At 39.1% G+C, this 20,744-nt stretch overlaps 1 protein-coding gene across 1 annotated transcript; it reads left to right on the plus strand.

Annotated features, from left to right (window-relative positions):
• The first annotated feature begins 11,624 nt into the window (after window positions 1-11,624).
• On the plus strand, window positions 11,625-20,538 carry LOC127535907 (uncharacterized). Its single transcript, XM_051954902.1, has 4 exons — window positions 11,625-11,755; window positions 11,993-12,128; window positions 13,254-13,783; window positions 19,994-20,538. Exons 2-4 carry the CDS (start codon window positions 12,006-12,008, stop codon window positions 20,319-20,321), a joined length of 981 nt encoding a protein of 326 aa, XP_051810862.1. The 5' UTR covers window positions 11,625-11,755; window positions 11,993-12,005; the 3' UTR covers window positions 20,322-20,538.
• Window positions 20,539-20,744: the final 206 nt, after the last annotated feature.

Here is a 20,744-nt window from a genome sequence, read left to right on the forward strand (position 1 = left end):
GTGTGTCCGGGCCGCTGTCACTCATCATTAGCACGGATCATGTCTCATCTATCAGAAATGACCACATGGACTGTTGACTCTTTAAAACTTGGCCTAGCAAAGCAAATTCAGCCTCACAGTGGAGCATTTTCCAGTGAGAGAAGTCGAAATAGTGATAAATGAGTCTCTGCCTGCTTAAGAAATGGAAAGACTGTTTGGTTGCTTCTATATGCTGACGTCAAGAGTTTTGTGCAGCAGCCTCAGGGAGGCTCAGGGAAAATATAGGTTGAAAACACATCCTCAGAGGCCCATGCACACACACACACACACTAATAGAAGGATATATTTGATGTAGAGACAGACACTATTATATTTACATGCACACCCACATACACACACACACACACTTTGGATATTGTTTCTGAATACACAGGATGTCTGTGTCCAACAGTGATCTAATTAAGAAATGCCCAGTGAGCAGATTATCAATGTAACCACGGCTGACCGCTTCAGCTCCATGACAACCGAACATCAAAATCCGAGAAGCTCCCCGTGTTCAGCCGTGGTGCTTCATATCGGAGCAGTTAGTCACTGTCTTCATGATGCCAAAACTCCACATTGTGCCATCCTTTTTCTCTCATATATTCATGTCTCATTTGGCGTGTCACCTCTTCTTGCTGCTGTACAATGTTCCTTTGTGATGGGACTTACTGTAATGAGGCTCAGCAGTAAATATGAGCTCATCCACTGACAGCTTTGCTTTCTGCTGCCTCCATTCAGACGTTGCCTTATCTACCAGAAACATCTTTGCTTTGCGATGAAATTAAATCCCAGATCGTCAGAGGTGAGACGTGCTTTCCTGTGACAACGCCGCGATGGCTTGCCACTGGTAAAATTATGACCGCCAGGTGAAGAGATCAAATAGACTGATATCACTGTATTTACTGAAATGTGCACATTCGTCAAATCGAACTACCCTCTGAACCGCTCTGTCATCTTATCTTGGCTTTCTCCTCCAATCCCTTCTTCCCACTACTTCTCACTTTTCTCGAGCTACTTAATTCCTTCTTTCATCATCTTTATCGTGATCATTATCCTCTCCACTGTCTTGGAACTTGTTGCAGATATGATCTTTCACACCGCTTTTCATTAATATTCAGATGGTCATTATTCAGAAGTTATCTCTCATATGTCTCCCAACTTCCTGTCATCCTTTCTTTAAGCAGAAATATCTGTCTCTATCCTTCTCCGTGCTTCATGACTTTGGTCAGACTTGTGAACACCACAGGAGTCAAAAACTTTCTAACATGTTCTGCTAAAGAGTTTTAAAATTATTTTAACTCAACACAAGTAAAAGAAATGAACAATTACTGCAGTTAAAGGACTGTTGGTTTAAAGCCTTGATGCTCAGTTTTCATGTTCTTTCCATAGAAGCATGTTTTGACCACCTGGACCGGCAGAACAGGCTATGAATACTACATCCATGTCTCATCATATTCTAAAATTTATACGGTTAAGACACTAGTATTGATCAGACATTTGCACTGATTTGAACTTGTGTTGCTGGTGACCTGATATGTCCATATATCACTGTCCTTTTGGTTCTGTTTTGGTCTCCAACAGTGACTGTGACATCATCATTGTCGTTTGAAACTGGTGTAATGAGCGAGAACTAGACACAACATAAGCCACAAAGATGGCAACCTGTCAATTACAAGGTACAGTTTTCTGAAAACTCACCTCAATCCTCTATTCAACTCTAAATGGGACTATAATTTACCAAATAAACATAATGCTGTATTCAAAAAGTCTGTAGGCTAGTTATTTAGACCAGTGGTTCTCAACCCTGTTCCTCAGGACCCCATGTCCTGCATGTTTTAGATGCTTCCCTGCTCCAACACACCTGATTCAAATGATCAGCTCGTCATCAAGCCTCTGCAGAAGCCTGATAATGAGCTGATCATTTGAGTCAGGTGTGTTCGAGCAGGGAAGCCTCTAAAATAGGGATGTCAAACTCATTCCACAAAGGGCCGGTGTGGCTGCAGGTTTTTGTTCCAACTAAGCAGCATCACACCAGACGTGACTCATTTAATCAACCGATCTCAGTCTCCAGACAGGTGATTGGTCAGACTGTGTGCTCTAGGCTACAGCATTTAGTTCCAACATATCTACAGCACACAGTCTGACCAATCACCTGTCTGGAGACTGAGATCAGTTGATTAAATGAGTCAGGTCTGGTGTGATGCTGCTTAGTTGGAACAAAAACCTGCAGCCACACCGGCCCTTTGAGGAATGAGTTTGACATCCCTGATCTAAAACATGCAGGACATGGGGTCCTGAGGAACAGGGTTGTGAACCGCTGATTTAGACTATAGGAAAATATTTATAGAGTAAACAGATCAAGAGACAAGTAGGGTCATTTTCTAATCAACTTTCAATGTAATCAGATTTCTCTTTGCAACCAGAGGAGTCACCCTCTGCTGGCAGTTAGAAAGAATGAACATTTAAAGCATTTTTAAGGCTCTTTTCAAAATTGGAGGCCACCTTTTACAAAAAAAAAAATCTAGTCACCACTATTCAAAACGTGGTTCTTTAGCTGGTAAATGCTCCATCATGTTCATTAGCTAGTTGCTAACTGAGTCCATCTGCCATTTGCTGCTTGGCAGGTAGCATTAAGCTGCTTTTTTATTTTCTTTTCTTTTTTTCCACTCTCACTAAAAGCAGCTGCCCGGTATGACTGGAGACATAAGCAGATGTTTATTCTGTGAGACTGAACCAAAACAGTTAAGTTTCATGGTGTAAAACCAGAAAATAAGCAGAAAGATGCAAAAACCTTCTCTAGCTGAGGGAAAATACACTCAACAAAAATATGAACTGGACCTTTCAGAGTGGCCTTTTATTGTGGGCAGTCTAAGGCACACCTGTGCACTAATCATGGTGTCTAATCAGCATCTTGATATGGAACACCTGTGAGGTGGGATGGATTATCTCAGCAAAGGAGAAGTGCTCACTGTCACAGATTTAGACAGATTTGTGAACAATGTTTGAGAGAAATGGTGATATTGTTTATGTGGAAAAAGTTTTAGATCTTTGAGTTTATCCCATAAAAAATGGGACCAAAAACAGAAGTGTTGCGTTTATATTTTTGTTGAGTGTACAATTTAATCATAATGTGTAGCTTAAATCCCTACCGGAAAATCTCTGAATAGTGTGTTTCAGTTTATATCAAGTCTTTATTGAATCTATATGATGTCAAAACAGAAATGTTCATTACAATTAAGAGCAATTTTATACACCTTTCCACCAAAATACTCTAGATTTATTGTGGATCAATTATACCCAAAATTCAGCCTGGCCTTTTTTTTTTTTTACAGTTTTCATAGGGGAAGATTGTGAGATTTTAAGGGGTTTTCACGATCTACATGGCAGATTGGAGGACACGATAGAAAGAAACACATCAGAAAAACAGCAGAAACACATTCTGGTGATACTTTATTCAGAACTGGTGAACCAGGCTGTGCCAAATTTCATCTGGCTTACACATCCTGCTGTGGGATGCGGCATAGCTTCCCACTAACTTAGTCATCTTGCCTGTGCAAACACACTGAATTAAACTTATCTTGGAGCCTGCAGCTGGTCTTGGACACACAACTTCGAACATCTAAGAAGTAACAATGAGCACGCACGAGCATTCCTACTACTTCCAAATGTCTCTGGGTATGACCTAATGCTATTGCATTTGGCTGTCTTCCTCCCTGTCCTCATGCAACATACCCCTCCACAGCCAGGTGTGTGTCTCCACAGGCGGCAGCTCAAATTCGAATCAGTGAGCCAGTTACTTGGCATCATATCTCCTGCAGTGCCCCCCTGCCTCCTGTTTCTTCTGTCCTTCATCTGCCAGCAGGTGATCCTGATCTGCTTCATTTGTTTTTTGTGGTTTTTTTTCTTCTTTTTTTTTTCCGACCAGGAATCACCTGAATATGAAGAACACCCATGTGTAGTTTTTCCACTCTAACTCACTCAATCTCCATCACTGTTACCTGAGAGACATTTGTTGAGGCCAGGGGATAGCTAATCCATCTTTTTTGACATGTTAAACTGTCAATCGTGCAACACGGAAGGTCAAATTCTTTTGTTCCCCTCGCAAATCATAAGTGTAAAGCTCTGAATCATCAAGTGTCTTCTTTTGTGGGGTGGGGGAGAGAAGAAGGAGCTTTTAGAGGAAGAAATAAAAGAGTTTTGTGGCTTAATCCGGCGACACAATGCTTCTGTCTGTGCTGGGTCTCTTTGTCTTTTTTTGCAGTTTTTTTGTGTGTATGTGTGTGTTTCTTTACATCAAAGTATTTATGATGTGTCCCATGGCTCTAGCAGATGCAGGTGGCCAATGTGTTTACCTCGGCTCTCGGAGGCAGTGACACCCAAGAGCGTACTCACGGGTTTATCACCCTGTTGACACTCAAGGGGATTATACAAAGACAGAAACAAGCAAGGTTTATCAGCCTCAGACCCACAAGAGAGCACACATACTGACACACACATCCCGAAAAACCCTAATCTCTGGAAAAAGGGGGGCACTGAACACAACACACACACACACACACACACAGATTTGGCAACTTGAGCTCTTTCCCACTATCTTCCCCACTCCTTCACTCTGCTCCAATTCACCACACTTATATCTGCAGGAATTAGCTCCCTGCGTGTTGTCTTTCATGCTGCGTAAGGTAAACAAAGTGCTTTTCACTTCAAAGACAAAGTTTCTCAATTTCCTAATTGATAATCCTATTCTTGACACTGAGGTTCGCGCGGCTGGGTGTTTTGTTCCTATGACGACAGAGCCACTTCCGTCCTGCGATGCTCTTCTGTGGCTCTTTTACTGTTGTTCTACATGGCACGCAGAGCAGACTAGTCTATTTTAGTAGAAACCCCAGTGAGTTGTTCCATAATTATGGTGGATAATTATTAAGGATTCGTACTCTTGTTTGTCTTCATATGCTTTTCAGGACTGAAGCAACCATTCTTCCTGTTGCATCGCTCCTTGACCCTCACCTTACACAAGTTGAATTTTTTCCCCCTGAATTCTCTCCCAACTAACCAATATGTGGAGGATTTTCTTAATCTTTCTATCCCTGCGAGATAATTTGGTCCTCTTAACAGCAGCCACAGTAATATGCGCGCACACATAGAGTCACAGCCGATTCCCCCTTTGCGATAACTCCTACAAAACGCCTGTCATCCCTGCTCAGTCATACACAGGCAGGGAGTCAGCACGAGCCGATGGATCAATTTAGTACAGAAAAGCTGTGGCATTCTTCAAATGTAATGGGCTTTGATGTAGACGCTGAGCTGCATTACAGAACCCCACTGAAGCCGGTGAAACCTTTTTATCTGCCTGTTTCCTATGCAGAGGCCGTTGGCGGGAAACACACCACCATTTTTTCTTCCTTCTTCTGCAAAGAGGCATGCAGGTTATATACACCCTCACATGTCCTCTTCTTCTTTCACCTGTTTATTAATTTGTTCTATTATTTACTGCCAGTCCACTTTCTCACTTTTGACCATATCTTGTGACATTAACGCAATCAGTCTGACCCCAAATACACTGGCACAAAGCACGTTCTTGTGAAATTTCCTCTTTATCATAAAATATGATTCCACCTGTGTTCTCCTTCCACAGCTGCAGACTGCCCCCTGGTGGACAGCGTGTTTGTAGTCTTGTCTCTGTATTTAAAGGTTTGTTCACTTTTTATTCCTTCTCTCTTTTTTTCTTTTTTCTTTTTTTAAAATTTTGCTGTGGTGAGAATCACACATCGCAGTGGCTTCCTCTCACGTTACACAATAGTCTGGACTGGATAAGAAAGCAGCAGTGACTGTTTTCAAACTCAATAATTACACATCAGAGAGACGCCGAAGAGCCAATAACAAAGACTATGAGTCATAACCCCAGCCATTTCTTTATGGCCACGTCTAGGAGGTTCATCTAAAAATATCATCCAATTGGACATTCACTGGGAATACCCATTCTGTCGACTCGAATTTAAATTTCTACATTATCCTCAGGAGCAAATCTCCAGGCTTCTTTCACTCCTCTGCAGCTGCAGCGCTTGACAGTTCTCTCAGTCATTTTAACCGTTTCCACGCCAAAGTGTCTTGTTTTCGATTTATGAGACACATCTCAGTTTCTTCACACCCATGATACTGAACCAGAATCTAAAGGCAGCATGTAATATTTGATTCAATTCTATTTGTGCTTTTTAACATAGTTGAATACGTGGCATTTCTGTTGTCGGGTATCTCATCATTGTCCTTTAAGGCAACATCTGACCAACCATATCTGGATTGACGCAGTAGGTCTAGAATTTGTAAGCAGTTTAACTCTTTTCTAACAAAAAATACTGTTTTGTGTGGATGTCATAGTAATGTTAACATTCTATAAGATATCATAAAGATTTTCAACTCTGTGGGTGCATTTCACCCTCAGTTCAATTATGAAACATCCACTGGCATTTCTTCCGCTCTCAGTGCAGTTAAGATTAAATGACAGGTTAATGAGCCTAATCATGTTAAATTGCTTCATCTTCCAAGGGCAACTGTAATAAATTGGAGGGCTTTAAATCACTTAAGCACATTTACTGTACATACATATAATATACAATAATATTAAATGATCTTGATTTAACTTGCAGTGTCTGTTCATAGACTTCAATTTTAGCAATGAGAATGACATTGTGATGCCACAGAAGACACTCTAATATGTTATTCAAGGGACATTTTCCCACCATTTAATAAAGGGCTTTTGGCATTTAACAGGGGCTATATTAATTGTATTTGAAAAAATAGCAATAAATCTGTATCAGCTTGTCTAAGCTATTGTGCTTCAAGCTAATATAAATCCTGTCTGCGAGGTATTATATGTGGCTGCGTTGTTAAATCTAGTTCAGTACCTGTACAAAAGTCTCTATGACTATGTCCAGAAAAGATATTTCCAAGATTTGCATAAAAAGGAAATGTCGCCTTTTGTCCTGCAGCTATGTTGAACTGGATTTTCTCTCCATAATAATAAACTGCTCAAATAAGGACACTGATGAATTATTGTTCCATTATTACTACCACTTAGGGTCGGGGTAATATATGCAGATCTTAAGCTAGAAAATGTTATGTTGGAAGATCTCCAAGGGGAGCCTTGCAGAGTCAGAGTGACTGACTTTGGCCTGAACCAAAATGTGTCAGAACTTGATATTTTAGTGATATAATGACGAACCTTCAATCTGGAAGTATTTCCACTGCTGCAGAATAAGTCATAGTGATCTAAACTGTGATTAATTGGGATTTATTGTCCAAACAGTGGAAACAGTTTTTATATAAAAAATGTTTTATCTTTCATTCTGCGGTTTTTATTCACAGAGGCCGTGTCTTCTCTGGACTGCTTGACTGTGACTCTGTACCTCAGCTTCTGCTACTCTGGCAGAAGCAAAAACAGTGTGATAATTATGACTACGGTCTGCTCTATGTTCACTTATTGAAATTCTGATGTCACACTATATTGAAATAGTTATTATCAACTGATTTATATGTACCATGCTACTATATATACAATACTATAACATATAAAAGTCTTCAACTTGGACTTTCAACTTGTCTGAAGGTTTTGCTGTGTTTCCAGATCAGCTACATGGCAGAGACCCACTCAAGGCCAGCCACCAAACAACTCACTGAGCTGTAGACAAAACACTGCCCGTTTTTTTCTTCTTCTAGTGAGACGTACCACTTCATTACCCTTCCCCTGATCTGCACCTGCTGTAACACCAAGGACTTTTTTTGTCTGGTTTATTCTGTTTGTGCCACTTTCTTCCTCTTTGTTTCACATATTTTCCTCCAGTATTGTAACACACTTTACAAAATTTAGTTCTGCCTGCTTTTAAATAAAGTCTACTGTCCTCAATATTGTTGCTAACTAGCTCACTGTCTTTTCAGACAGCAGAACGGTTCTTCCAGGAGACAAGAATTGAATAGATGGAAACCAGAAGGTGAAGTCAACCTCGTTTGATGACCTTCTGAGTATAGGTGCACTTTTTGAGCCTTTACTGTTGAAATATTAGTGAAAAATCAACAAAATGTGCTCAAAAATGTCCTTGAGTTGACTAGAGACACTTTTCTTGCTGTTTATTCATGTTCTAGGGCCAGATCAATCATGAGAACTTTGCAGACAGAAGTGTGTGATTTGCTGATGTTTGTGGAAATACTGAAAGGAATGCTCCAGCTTGATGCTGCAAAATGGATGAAAGCCCATCAGGTGCATCTGTTCATCAGCATGCACCACTCAGTCAGCATGAATATCACAGCTCTCAGTAAGTCAATAGTGCCGTTTCATTGCATGTTTTTTGGCATTTTATGAATTATTGCAGTCCATTTATGTCACACCTGCTGATCAACTTGGTGAATACGTTTCATCTGCATACCATATAAGAAGTATCACTAATTAATGACTGTTGGTTCGCAGTGTTTGCTCCTGTTTAGAGCAAATGAACATACGTCAGAGGAAGACCCTGATGTCAGCTGTGTGCTGGTCTTTGCAGCAGCCCTCATCTCCAACCGCCCAGCCTGTCCAACAGAATCTTCATCCCCCTCCTGCAGAGAGGAGCACAGACCATGTGTCCAGTCAGGTCAGGGATGACGTAAAAGCTGCATGACGTAAATGGAAATATGATTTATGACTAGCTTAGATTGTGTGTAGAAAGGAGATTTTACTTTGTCTGTTTTTTTTCTACATTTCTCTAGCATATTACTTAACTTTTATAATTGAAATTACATACACCGCTATGCAGGTCCTTCCACATCCAGAAGCAGCCAGGATTGTACCAATTACATCGAGACTGGTTCTACTTTCGAGGATCCACTCGGCCCACACCCTTCACCAAGCCGTCAGCACATAACCTACCAGTCTGCGGATACAGAGAAAAAAAAGCTAAAGGTGAAGATGTGAACTATAGACAAACTGTGTCTGACCACTACGAAAGGTCAGATTATGACAGATCCTCACATTCTGCTCTTGCATCTTCCTCAAGCAGCAGCAACTGGAACCAGAGTTACATTCACCCAGGGTTAAGAGGAAAATGTCTCCAGGTGGAAACTCTCCCAACTGTAAGACGATCAGACGAAGTTATGAAGGCAACGGTAGTCGCAATTCTGATCACACTCTCCACCCTCAACCTGATCAAATTAATAGTCCAGCTGGTCATGAACAAAAAGCTGCAGACAGTAAAGATGCGTGTCATGACAGAAAGAGGTCTGCAGAGTTTTTGGAGGATGTCGGGAGCTGGAAGTGGTTAAATATGTGCTGAAGCTAAATTTAAGATTAAAATAGAATTTATCTATGTTGTCCTACAAAGACATGAATGTGTCTGAAACTTAACTGTTGACTTTCAGCATCTTTTTTTCCATTGAGAGAAGTACAAACAAGCACTGCAAATAACAGAAGACCATTAATGTAGCCTAGCCGCGCTAGACAACCCACGGCAACGAATTTAATTCTCTGCCAGGGTGGGTCTAGTTACCCATAGATATATACAAACACTAGATGGCTCATGAGCGCTGTCAGCCTATGGGGAGCAACGTCGCCACATGGCGGCCATCTTGGGACAGGGCTGCTCGATCACTCATAACATTAAAGTCAATGGAGCATGGATTTTAAAATCACTGTAGATTGCTCAATTTTCAACCGATTTTACAACAGCTTGGTTTGTTATAAACGTCAGAGATGTACTTGTTTTACTGCTTACATAAGAATAATTAAAACCATTGAATTCATATAATAATGAAAACAGATATCAGCTTTTTCAGCATAAATGGATGTAAATGTAATTTTAATATTTAGCATTGCACTTTTTATTACTATCAGCTTTCACAGATAAAAACAAAGCTCAACCAAAATCAATGCACAACAAAAAGAGATGATGGCTTTTCTTTTCATGAACCTGGTGCCTACATTACCCACAATGCATTTCGACTGCAGGCTAACTAATCCAGGCATAGATGTATACAAACAATAAGTCTAAGGTCTCAATCAAAGTCTCTTAACAAGTATGAGGGGCCGTACAAGACTTAATTTATTCTCGTCCTCTCACACACATATATTTTCTCTCATACTCACATACATTCTTCTTTCACACACATACATTCTCCTTTCACACACATACATTCTCCTCTCACACACATATATTTTCACACTCTTACACACGTACATTCTCCTTTCACACACATACATTCTCCTCTCACACACATATATTTTCACACTCTTACACACATACATTCTCCTTTCACACACATACATTCTCCTCTCACACACATATATTTTCACACTCTTACACACATACATTCTCCTTTCACACACATACATTCTCCTTTCACACACATACATTCTCTTCTCACACACATATATTTTCCTTGCACACACATACATTCTTCTTTCACATACATATATTTTAATTTTCACGCACACACACATTTTACTTTCACATACATACATTTTCACTCATGCGCACATGTACATTCTCCTCTCACATACATATATTGTCACACTTGCACGTACACACATTCTTCTTTCACATTCATACATTCTCCTAAATAAATAGACATATATGTATATGTACAAAGAAATATATGCATGTAAGAGAAGAATGTATGTATGTAAGAGGAGAATGTATGTGTGTGAGAGGAGAATGTATGTATGTGAGAGGAGAATGTATGTATGTGTGAGAGAGAATAGTGGAAAAGGAAGTCCATCGTTTTTTGCGCTGTGATTGGCTAAAAAGCTCAAGTGGGCGGGATGTTCAGGTAACGGTTACCATGGCAGGTGGAGAGGAGTCCCGAGCGCTTCAGCAAGCCATTGGGGTTTTAAGAAGCATCTGGTCATCCCCAGAAACGGTCACATGCTTATCGTCGTCGCTTGAGCAGCAGGCGACAGGTTTATCTGCACCAAACTTTACTCACAGCACTGTGGAAAGTGAGATGAGACAACTTTTCAGACCTGCAAACTTCCAAGTCGCTTCGGCGGGACAAGCAGTTAACGCTAACGCTACACAAGGCCGAACTGGAGGATTACGGCAGTCTTTGCGATATCAGACACGGACACACTTCGGCAACTGGAACTCCTGTTCAAGAAAAAGGTGAGTACCGTATTTTCCGGACTAAAAGTTTCACTTTTTTCATAGTTTGGCTGGTCCTGCGACATATAGCAACATATTAGCCCCCTACATCATTTAGCATACTGACAGGCATGAATGAAGGAGTAAACATTTTCGTCTACAGCAATGAGAGGGTGCTCTAGGCTGGGTCAGAAATGACCCCAATATGAAAATCCTAATGCAGGACATTCTAACATACTGCAGGTTGGTAGTAAAATATTCAGTGGTAATTAAGCTGAAATAAAGTTAGGAGTGAGTGAGAAACTTTTGAGAGACTGGCGAAAAGCAGAGGCTACTCTTACTCCGATGAATAAATTAAGAAAGCTAAAAGCACGACGGCCAGAGCTCGAGGAACGACTAATATCTGCTTGGTTTTCTAGGGCAAAAACACACTTTCATGATACTTTCAACAAAGACATCATTCTCCTTCCAAAGCCATCAAGCTGTGTCATCGTCAAGCATCGCACAAAGCAGCAGTTACATGAACATGGACATATATTGAATGGATTTGAATTCCAGAAATCCTGGGATCAGAAGACTGTCATTGAACAAATAAGGGATGCCTTTGGAGAAAAAATTCCTGCTGATGTGAGGTAACTACATTTATTTATTTTCTTAATATCAAGGCCACACTGTGATGTTATTAATCTATAGACATTTCCAGTGGTGAAAGTTGAATGAAATTAGATTATGATTATTTGAGTCCTGGATTTCTGTCTAACTTCAAAAAGGAAATGTTAAACACAGGCAGTGCATAAGTTTCAATAAATCTTGTGCATTTTATCTTATTTTTTTCCCAACCTTTTGCAATTTTATCCATTGTGTTCCAGCATAGACTTTCTGATGGCATGTGGCAACAGATTGATTTCGCCCAAACTCCGTGCTGGACAGGAGCTGGATGCAGTTCTCATCCTTAAAGTATATAAATCGAAAGCTCTTTACATCAGGCCATCAAAGCCAATTTTGGTATGTTACATCACATTTTAAATAACCTGCAAAGCATTATGATGTACTAGTAGTAATAAAAATAAAACAATAATTGTATCCCATGATTGGTGTGTAAACATGCATGCGTTAAGAAAATCATTGTTAGTAACCTCTGACCTTTGTAACCTCTGTTTTTCTTTAGGTTTCATTTCAGCATTGTAGTTAAGATTATTTTTAGAAAGTTTTTTTTTTTTAATGTACAGAGTAGTACAGAGCTAGAATACCTGCTTGAAGTGTAACTGCTTAGTTGGACTAACTGCAGTGGAAGAATGTAATGTAACAAAGTACATTTACCTGACAAAAGTTCTAAAGTACTTCTGTGGGGAACTTATTCTTTGCTGGAGTATTTTCTTGTCATGCCTCTTTCTACATTTATTGTACCATATTTTAAAGAGAAATATGGTACTTGATACTTAAATATATTTATATGACAGGTTAGTTACTATCTTGTAGTTTTATATAAAAAGCTTTTGAAATATGATTTGTTACAAAATAGAGGACACACTCCTCCTGATAAATGGATGGGTACTAGATAACAAAATATCAGGCAAAGTTGAAATAGAAGTTAGGGCTTGAATGATGCATCAATTTAGTTGTTGATAAAATTCTAAGACAAAGGAGAATTGTGGGCACAATAATCCAAACAATCAGTTATTGGAGGAAATGGAAAGCAAATACCATAATTAAAATAATTATTTGTTAATAGTTTAAAAGCTACAGCTCAACCAACTACAACAGTAAAATCCTGGGTTGACATTAATGCATCATCTTATATTGCATAGAATAGGACAACAGTCACAGGTGATATTTTACCCTAACAAGTACTTTTACTTTGAACAATTTTAAGTTCCTTTTCCTGTATATATTTACAAACTTTTACTGAAGCTGCATTTTCAATGCAGGACTTTTACTTGAAACAGAGGTTTTTTTTTTAAGTGCGATGGCAGTAATTTAAGTTGAGGATCTCAATACTTTCTCCCCCAGTGTCTAACTGAGAGCTAAAATTAGGAGCGGATGCTGGTACTGTATGGGTGATTTAACTTGTAAAGCATGGGCAGTAATTCTTTGTCTTTCTTTGTTTTTGTCTTTCTTCTTCTTTCCAAGGATGATATCACAGGCTACAGCAGTGAAGACAACAATGGTGAGGAAAACACTGGTCCAGCAAGACAGCTGCGCTCATCACTAAGAAAAGATGGACACTTGTATGCATCTTCAGACAGTTTCACCAGTCCAACGACTGCCTCCCCAGAATGTACATCTGTAGTTGAAACTTTAACTGAAACTCCTGTCTTCACCTGCCAAAGCAGTATGTCCCTCAACCACAGCAGCACTTCAGTAAGCAGTTCTTCTCGTCAGTTGCCAGTAAGCTCACTGGAAAGCTCCCCTTCCACCAGTCAGCTTTCTACGTCATCAACTTCAGATGATCCAACTCTGGTCCTGACTTGCCAGAGCTCAAGCTCACACTACAGAAGTGGGACTCCAGCTAGTCATTGTTCTGCATTGCCCTCTACCTCAACACATGGTCAGCTGTCAAACTATGACAACTATTTGTCAGTAATGGCTGCACTTTCAGACGTGTCTTCTGATGATGAAGAACTGAACCAGGCTATCCTCGCAAGCCTGCAGAGTGAAAGGTTAGTACAAAAGTAGTTTTGCTGTATAATTGCTGAATTCTTAATTTAGATTTTAGAGTTGTAACCTGATCATTTTCATTGGTGGACTAGCCTCAGATATAGTGAGGGGTGTCATGCCTGCTCACATGTGCATACAGATTTCTTTATATTTTTGTTTCACATATGTTGTACATGACAGTTGTGTACTGAAGTTCAGAACTATCAATCACTGAACACCCACATGAAATGCTCTACTCCAGACTACTGCGTGTACATTTTTTTTTGCCATATACATTTTTATTGAAGATTTTTTTTTAGTTATACAGCTTCAATACAAGAAATTATTGACTTTACTCTTCAGTATTATAGTTTTTGTGTGTTTTTTTTTTAACAACAAGGAAAAGAATGTAAAAAATGAATAAATAAAATGTGAAAGAGAAGGAAAAAAAATTACAATTCAATAGAACAGGGCCTTCCAAGAACAGTGCTTCACTTATAGAATTTAGAAGTATCATATTTTGGTAGTCAGTTAAATGGTAGTGCAAGGGACTCAAAAGTTAGTCAAGCCATCTGACAAGTCCAAGTCCTTAACAAATTCAATAAAGGGTCCCCATATTCTTTCAAACACATATTGCTTCGATTTACGGATATACGTTATTCTTTCTAGAGGTAGGCTGGACAACATCTGCTTTAGCCACTGAGAGGCTCTAGGTCCGTTAATATTTTTCCAATTCAAGGCTATACATCTTTTTGCTATTAATGAGCTAAAGTCTATAAAACTAGATTCTGTTTTAGTAAATTTATGTTTTTCTGGATATAGAGCCATTATGAATAATCTGAAGTCTAAAGTCAACTGTTTTGATAATATCTTTTCTATATATTTTTTTATTTCTAACCAAAAAGTTTTTATTTGGCTACATTCCCACACACAATGTATCAACGTACCTTTTAAGCCACATTTTATACATATATCTGGAATATTCCTGTTATACTTGTTTAGTTTCACAGGTGTTGTATATGTACGCATGAGCCATTTAAATTGCAATATCCTAAGACGACTATTAATTGACATTGTATGGACTTTACTACATGCCTTTTTCCAATCCTGTTCGCTAATAGATACTGATAGATCTTCATTCCAGGAAATTATTTTCTTACTGGAGTTTTCAGATGTACTGTTCATTAGTAAATTGTAAAAGTCTGAAATAATACCCTTTCTCAAAGCATTCTTTATTAACAGTTTTTCTAACTGTGTATGGGGAATTTTGCTAAGACACCCTTGCTTGGCATTAACAAAACTTCTTAACTGTAAATACTTGAAGTAGTATTTTTTGTCCAAATTAAACCTAAACTTTAGCTCCTCAAAAGACATAAAATCATTTGACTGTGTTGAATAAAGGTCATTAATTGTTTTAAGTCCCCTTGATGCCCATTTTTTGAACATAACATCTGCCCTTCCAGGTGTGAAGAGTTGATTTCCCCAAATCGGACTGAACAGTGATATGGGGTTTGACTCCTTCAGATATTTTTTAACATTAATCCAGATTCTCACCATGTACACACGTGGACAAAATTGTTGGTACCCCTCAGTTAAAGAAGGAAAAACCCACAATTCTCACTGAAATCACTTGAAACTCACAAAAGTAACAATAAATAAAAATTTATTGAAAATTAAATAATCAAAATCAGCCATCACTTTTGAATTGTTGATTAACATAATTATTTAAAAAAACAAACTAATGAAATAGGGCTGGACAAAAATGATGGTACCCATAACTTAATATTTTGTTGCACAACCTTTTGAGGCAATCACTGCAATTAAACGATTTCTGTATTTGTCAATGAGCGTTCTGCAGCTGTCAACAGGTATTTTGGCCCACTCCTCATGAGCAAACAGCTCCAGTTGTCTCAGGTTTGATGGGTGTCTTCTCCAAATGGCATGTTTCAGCTCCTTCCACATATGTTCAATGGGATTCCCAAGTGCAGATCTGGGCTCATAGAAGGCCACTTTAGAATAGTCCAACGCTTTTCTCTCAGCCATTCTTGGGTGTTTTTGGCTGTGTGTTTTGGATCGTTGTCCTGTTGGAAGACCCATGACCTGCGACTGAGACCAAGCTTTCTGACACGAGGCAGCACATTTCTCTCCAGAATGCCTTGATAGTCTTCAGATTTCATCGTACCTTGCACACTTTCAAGACACCCTGTGCCAGATGCAGCAAAGCAGCCCCAAAACATTACTGAGCCTCCTCCATGTTTCACCGTAGGGACAGTGTTCTTTTCTTCGTATGCTTGGTTTTTGAGTCTATGAACATAGAGTTGATGTGCCTTACCAAAAAGCTCCAGTTTGGTCTCATCTGTCCAAAGGACATTCTCCCAGAAGCTTTGTGGCTTGTCAACATGCATTTTTGCAAATTCCAGTCTGGCTTTTTTATGAGTTTTTTTCAGCAGTGGTGTCCTCCTTGGTCGTCTCCCATGAAGTCCACTTTGGCTCAAACAACGACGAATGGTGCGATCTGACACTGATGTACCTTGGCCTTGGAGTTCACCTTTAATTTCTTTGGAGGTTGCTCTGGGCTCTTTGGATACAATTCGAACGATCCGTCTCTTCAATTTGTCATCAATTTTCCTCTTGCTGCCACGTCCAGGGAGGTTGGCTACTGTCCCGTGGGTCTTGAACTTCTGAATAATATGAGCCACTGTTGTCACAGGAACTTCAAGCTGTTTAGAGATGGTCTTATAGCCTTTACCTTTAAGATGTTTGTCTATAATTTTTTTCGGATGCCCTGGGACAATTCTCTCCTTCGCTTTCTGTTGTCCATGTTCAGTGTGGTACACACCTTTTCACCAAACAGCAGGGTGACTACTTGTCTCCCTTTAAATAGGCAGACTGACTGATTATGAGTTTGGAAACACCTGTGATGTCAATTAAATGACACACCTGAGTTAATCATGTCACTCTGGTCAAATAGTTTTCAATCTTTTATAGAGGTACCATCATTTTTGTCCAGGCCTGTTTCATTAGTTTGTTTTTTTAAATAATTATGTTAATCAACAATTCAAAAGTAATGGCTGTTTTTGATGATTTAATTTTCAATACATTTTTATTTATTGTTACTTTTGTGAGTTTCAAGTGATTTCAGTGAGAATTGTGGGTTTTTCCTTCTTTAACTGAGGGGTACCAACAATTTTGTCCACGTGTGTATTTCAAAATTGGATTTTTTATCTGTTTTAGCACATTTTTAGCTTTGTCAGAATATAGAAACATTGGTAGAGGCAATTTTAAATTATGTCCCTCCATTTCAACCCAATGAGTACTCTCTTTTTTTGAGAAATAAAATGTCATTGAGCGCAATTGAGCAGCCCAGTGGTACCAAATAAAATTGGGGCATTTTAATCCCCCTCCATCAAATGGTAAATAAAGGAGGGAAAGGCGAAGTTTTGGTTTACTATTATTCCAAATAAAATTGGTTATACTTTTTTTTAACCATGTGAATAAATCCAGAGGAGGTGGTAGAGGAATATTTTGGAACAAATACAACAGCTTTGGTAGTACCATCATTTTTAGAACATTTACTCTTCCCATCAGTGAAATTGGCAGCTTCATCCACCGGTCTATTGAGGTGTTAATTTCATCTTTTATTTTTTCATAATTAATTTTAACAATTTGCTCTATATTTGGCACTATTTCTATCCCTAAATACTGAAACTGATTCACGACTTTAAAATTAAAGTGCATTATTTGTGAAGTAGGGTTAGCTCGATCTACTGAGTTTAGCAATAAGATAGATGACTTAGTATGATTCACTTTATAACCGGAAATATTTCCAAATAACCGAATTACTTCCAACACTGCCGGAATTGATAAGCTGATCTTTGATAAAAACAAGATTACGTCATCAGCAAACAAAGAGATCCTATGTTCTGTTGGGCCAATAGTAATTCCGCTAATCTGAGAATTTGTTCTTATAGCTAATGCAAATGGCTCGATAGCTAACATAAAAAGCAGGGGGGAAAGGGGGCAACCCTGTCGACACCCTCTCTTTATTTCTATAGGCTTGGAAAAAACACTGTTTGTTAAAATTTCTGCTGTGGGGTTTTTGTACAGTATCTTGACCCACTTAATAAAGTTGTTACCCATGCCGAATCTTTCAAGTACATTAAAAAGATAGGGCCATTCTACCCTATCGAAGGCCTTTTCAGCATCCAGTGATAGAAGTGCCATATCTTTTTCTTCTTTTTTATAGTAAAGAATATTTAAAACCCGTCTTACATTATGGAAACCCTGCCTCCCACTTACAAAACCATTCTGATCTTTATTTATTAAATCTGGGAGAGTTTTTTGAATTCGTCTTGCTAATAATTTGCAAATTATCTTTAGGTCAGAGTTGAGAAGACTAATAGGTCTCATATTTTCACACCTGTTGGGGGGTTTGCCCGGTTTTGGAAGAAGAATAATTAATGCTTGATTTAATGTGTTAGGAAGAGCTTCCTCTTCAAAAGTTTCTTTTAGCATATCTAAAAGTGGTATTAACAGCTTATTTTTAAATTTTTTATAAATGTCAATTGGAATGCCATCGGGCCCTGCTCGTTTACCTGAATTGAGTCCATCAATGGCAAGTGCAATTTCTTCCTTACTCACTGCTAAATCTAAATCTGCTTTAACATTATTTGGTATAGTTGGAATATTTAGCATGTTTAAAATATCATTAATATCCTGTTCGGTACCTTTTTTTCTGCTTCATACAAATTTTGGTAATATTCCCGAAAGGCAATATTGATATCTTTTGGATTCACAATGGTTTGGCCTTTGTCAATAATAGAGGTTATCGGTACCTTTGCTTCCAGCTGTTTAATTTGCCAAGCCAGTAATTTTCCTGTTCGATCACCTTGCTCATAAAATGCTTGATTCAGTCTTAAAAGACTGGCAGCTGCTTTATAGCTTGATTGTTTTTCATATTCAGCCCTTAAAAGAATTAGTTCCTTTTCAGCTTCAGGATCCCTTTTTTCATAGACTTTCTTTTGAACGTTATTTATTTTATTTTCCAAGAGCAATTTGTCCTTTCTTGCTTTCTTTGTTTTAAAACCAATATAGCTAATAATGTGCCCTCTTAGATATGCTTTAAAGGCATCCCATTTTGTTCGAGCCGATGTTTGATTAGTATTTATCTCAAAGAATTCATCTATTTGCTTACCTATATAATTGACAAATTCCTCATCTTGTAACCATTTGTGTTGGAATCGCCATCTAGGGGGATCTGTTGTCATATTTTCATCACTATACACTAAACTACATGGCGCATGATCTGAAATTCCCATATTATCATATGTGTTACGCCATTCCTCAGACCAAGTTGACGCAGCTCTTCTCGTACCGTAGCATACCGTTTTCGTAGCTGTTGCACACTTGCTGCAAGATCTGCGTAGAACCGGATCCATTGTCCATTGTAGCGAATGTCCCCTTTTGCCTTCGCTGCCACCAAGACAGCCTCCTTGTCCCGGTAGTTGAGAAATTTCAAGATCAGTGTACGTGGGGAAGCGTTGTCCTCTCTCCTTGGGCCAATTCGATGCGCTCTTTCAATTAGCATCGGGCTCTGGGGGGTGATGTTCAGGATTTCTGGTAACCACTTTTCCAGAAACACACACGGGTCTCTTCCTTCAGTCCCCTCAGCCAAGTTAATGATCCTGACGTTGTTTCGTCTTGAACGTGTCTCTAAATCCAGTACTTGGTTCTCCAAGCGTTTCTGTTTTGTTTCCAGTGAGCTAACTTTAGCACGCAAAGTTACCACTTCGTCCTCGTTGTTAGAAATGCGTGCCTCTGCTTGGGACACTCGTTCAGAGCAATCCTTGATATCTTGACGTATGTTATCCAGATCACATTTACTGGCCGTCACTATGGTTAATATTTCGTCCACTTTGCTGCTCTGGGATCGCTCTTCTCCTCTCGTTTATGTTGCTATCGCTAGCTTTAGCATTCTGCGTATCATTTCGAAGTCCGTATTCCGTTAACTTTGGTTGTTTAGTCTTTTCTGCGGTTTCCTGAGTATTTTTAGAACCCTTAGGAGGCATAGTTCCGTTGTGTCAAAAATAAGATCACTAATCTGCGGCAAAGGATAAATAATTGTGAAAAAAGCAGCGCGAACAGCGGAGCGGTGAAAAACACGTCCTCTCACATGGCGGCCATAACTGGACTCGCGTGTACATTTTTACTTAGATTTATCTTGTTTGTTTCAGAAGGACCACAGAATCTTCGGTGCCAGTGAGAGATATTTTGCAAGCTCTTTCAACAAAAATAAACCACCAGAAGAAATGCAAGTTCAACATCAACCGATCCACAGTCCTGGATGGAGCCATCAGAGGTTTTAAACGAGGGACATATGATCCATGCCACACTATTTCGGTCAGATTTTCTGATGATATGGGAGTACCCGAGGAAGCTGTGGACTTGGGTGGACCAAGAAGAGAATTTCTAAGACTTCTCATGGAAGCTTTACCCCAGTCTTCAATGTTTGAGGGAGAAGAAGGCAAAATGAATCTGGCCCTTGACAGTACTGGTATATAATGATAATCATTTATTACATTTGTTTCATTACATGTTATATAAATGGTGCAGTATTTGGCTATATGCACTGTCAGTGTCTAATAACTTTTTTTCTGTAGCCATGAGAGAGGACAGGTACTTCATTGCAGGCAGAGCCATAGCTGTAAGTCTGGTACATGGCGGTCCTCCAGCAGGCTTCCTATCTCCAACTGTCTTCTCTTGCCTTGTTGATGGTCCAGAGTTGGCTAAACCAGTTTTGAAAGATGTTGCAGATAATGACCTACGTGAAAAAATTGAAAGGGTAATCATTTTTTCCTCAGTTTTACACTATGTTGTGGTGTATGTGCATCTGTTTATAAACTAGTGATTAACAAAGGGGGGGACGATTTTCTTACAGCATACATTTTTTTGTTTACTCTATCATAAGGTCAAAGAGTGTAAATC

Source organism: Acanthochromis polyacanthus, chromosome 10, assembly GCF_021347895.1.
Source record: "Acanthochromis polyacanthus isolate Apoly-LR-REF ecotype Palm Island chromosome 10, KAUST_Apoly_ChrSc, whole genome shotgun sequence".
Taxonomy (NCBI): domain Eukaryota; kingdom Metazoa; phylum Chordata; class Actinopteri; family Pomacentridae; genus Acanthochromis; species Acanthochromis polyacanthus.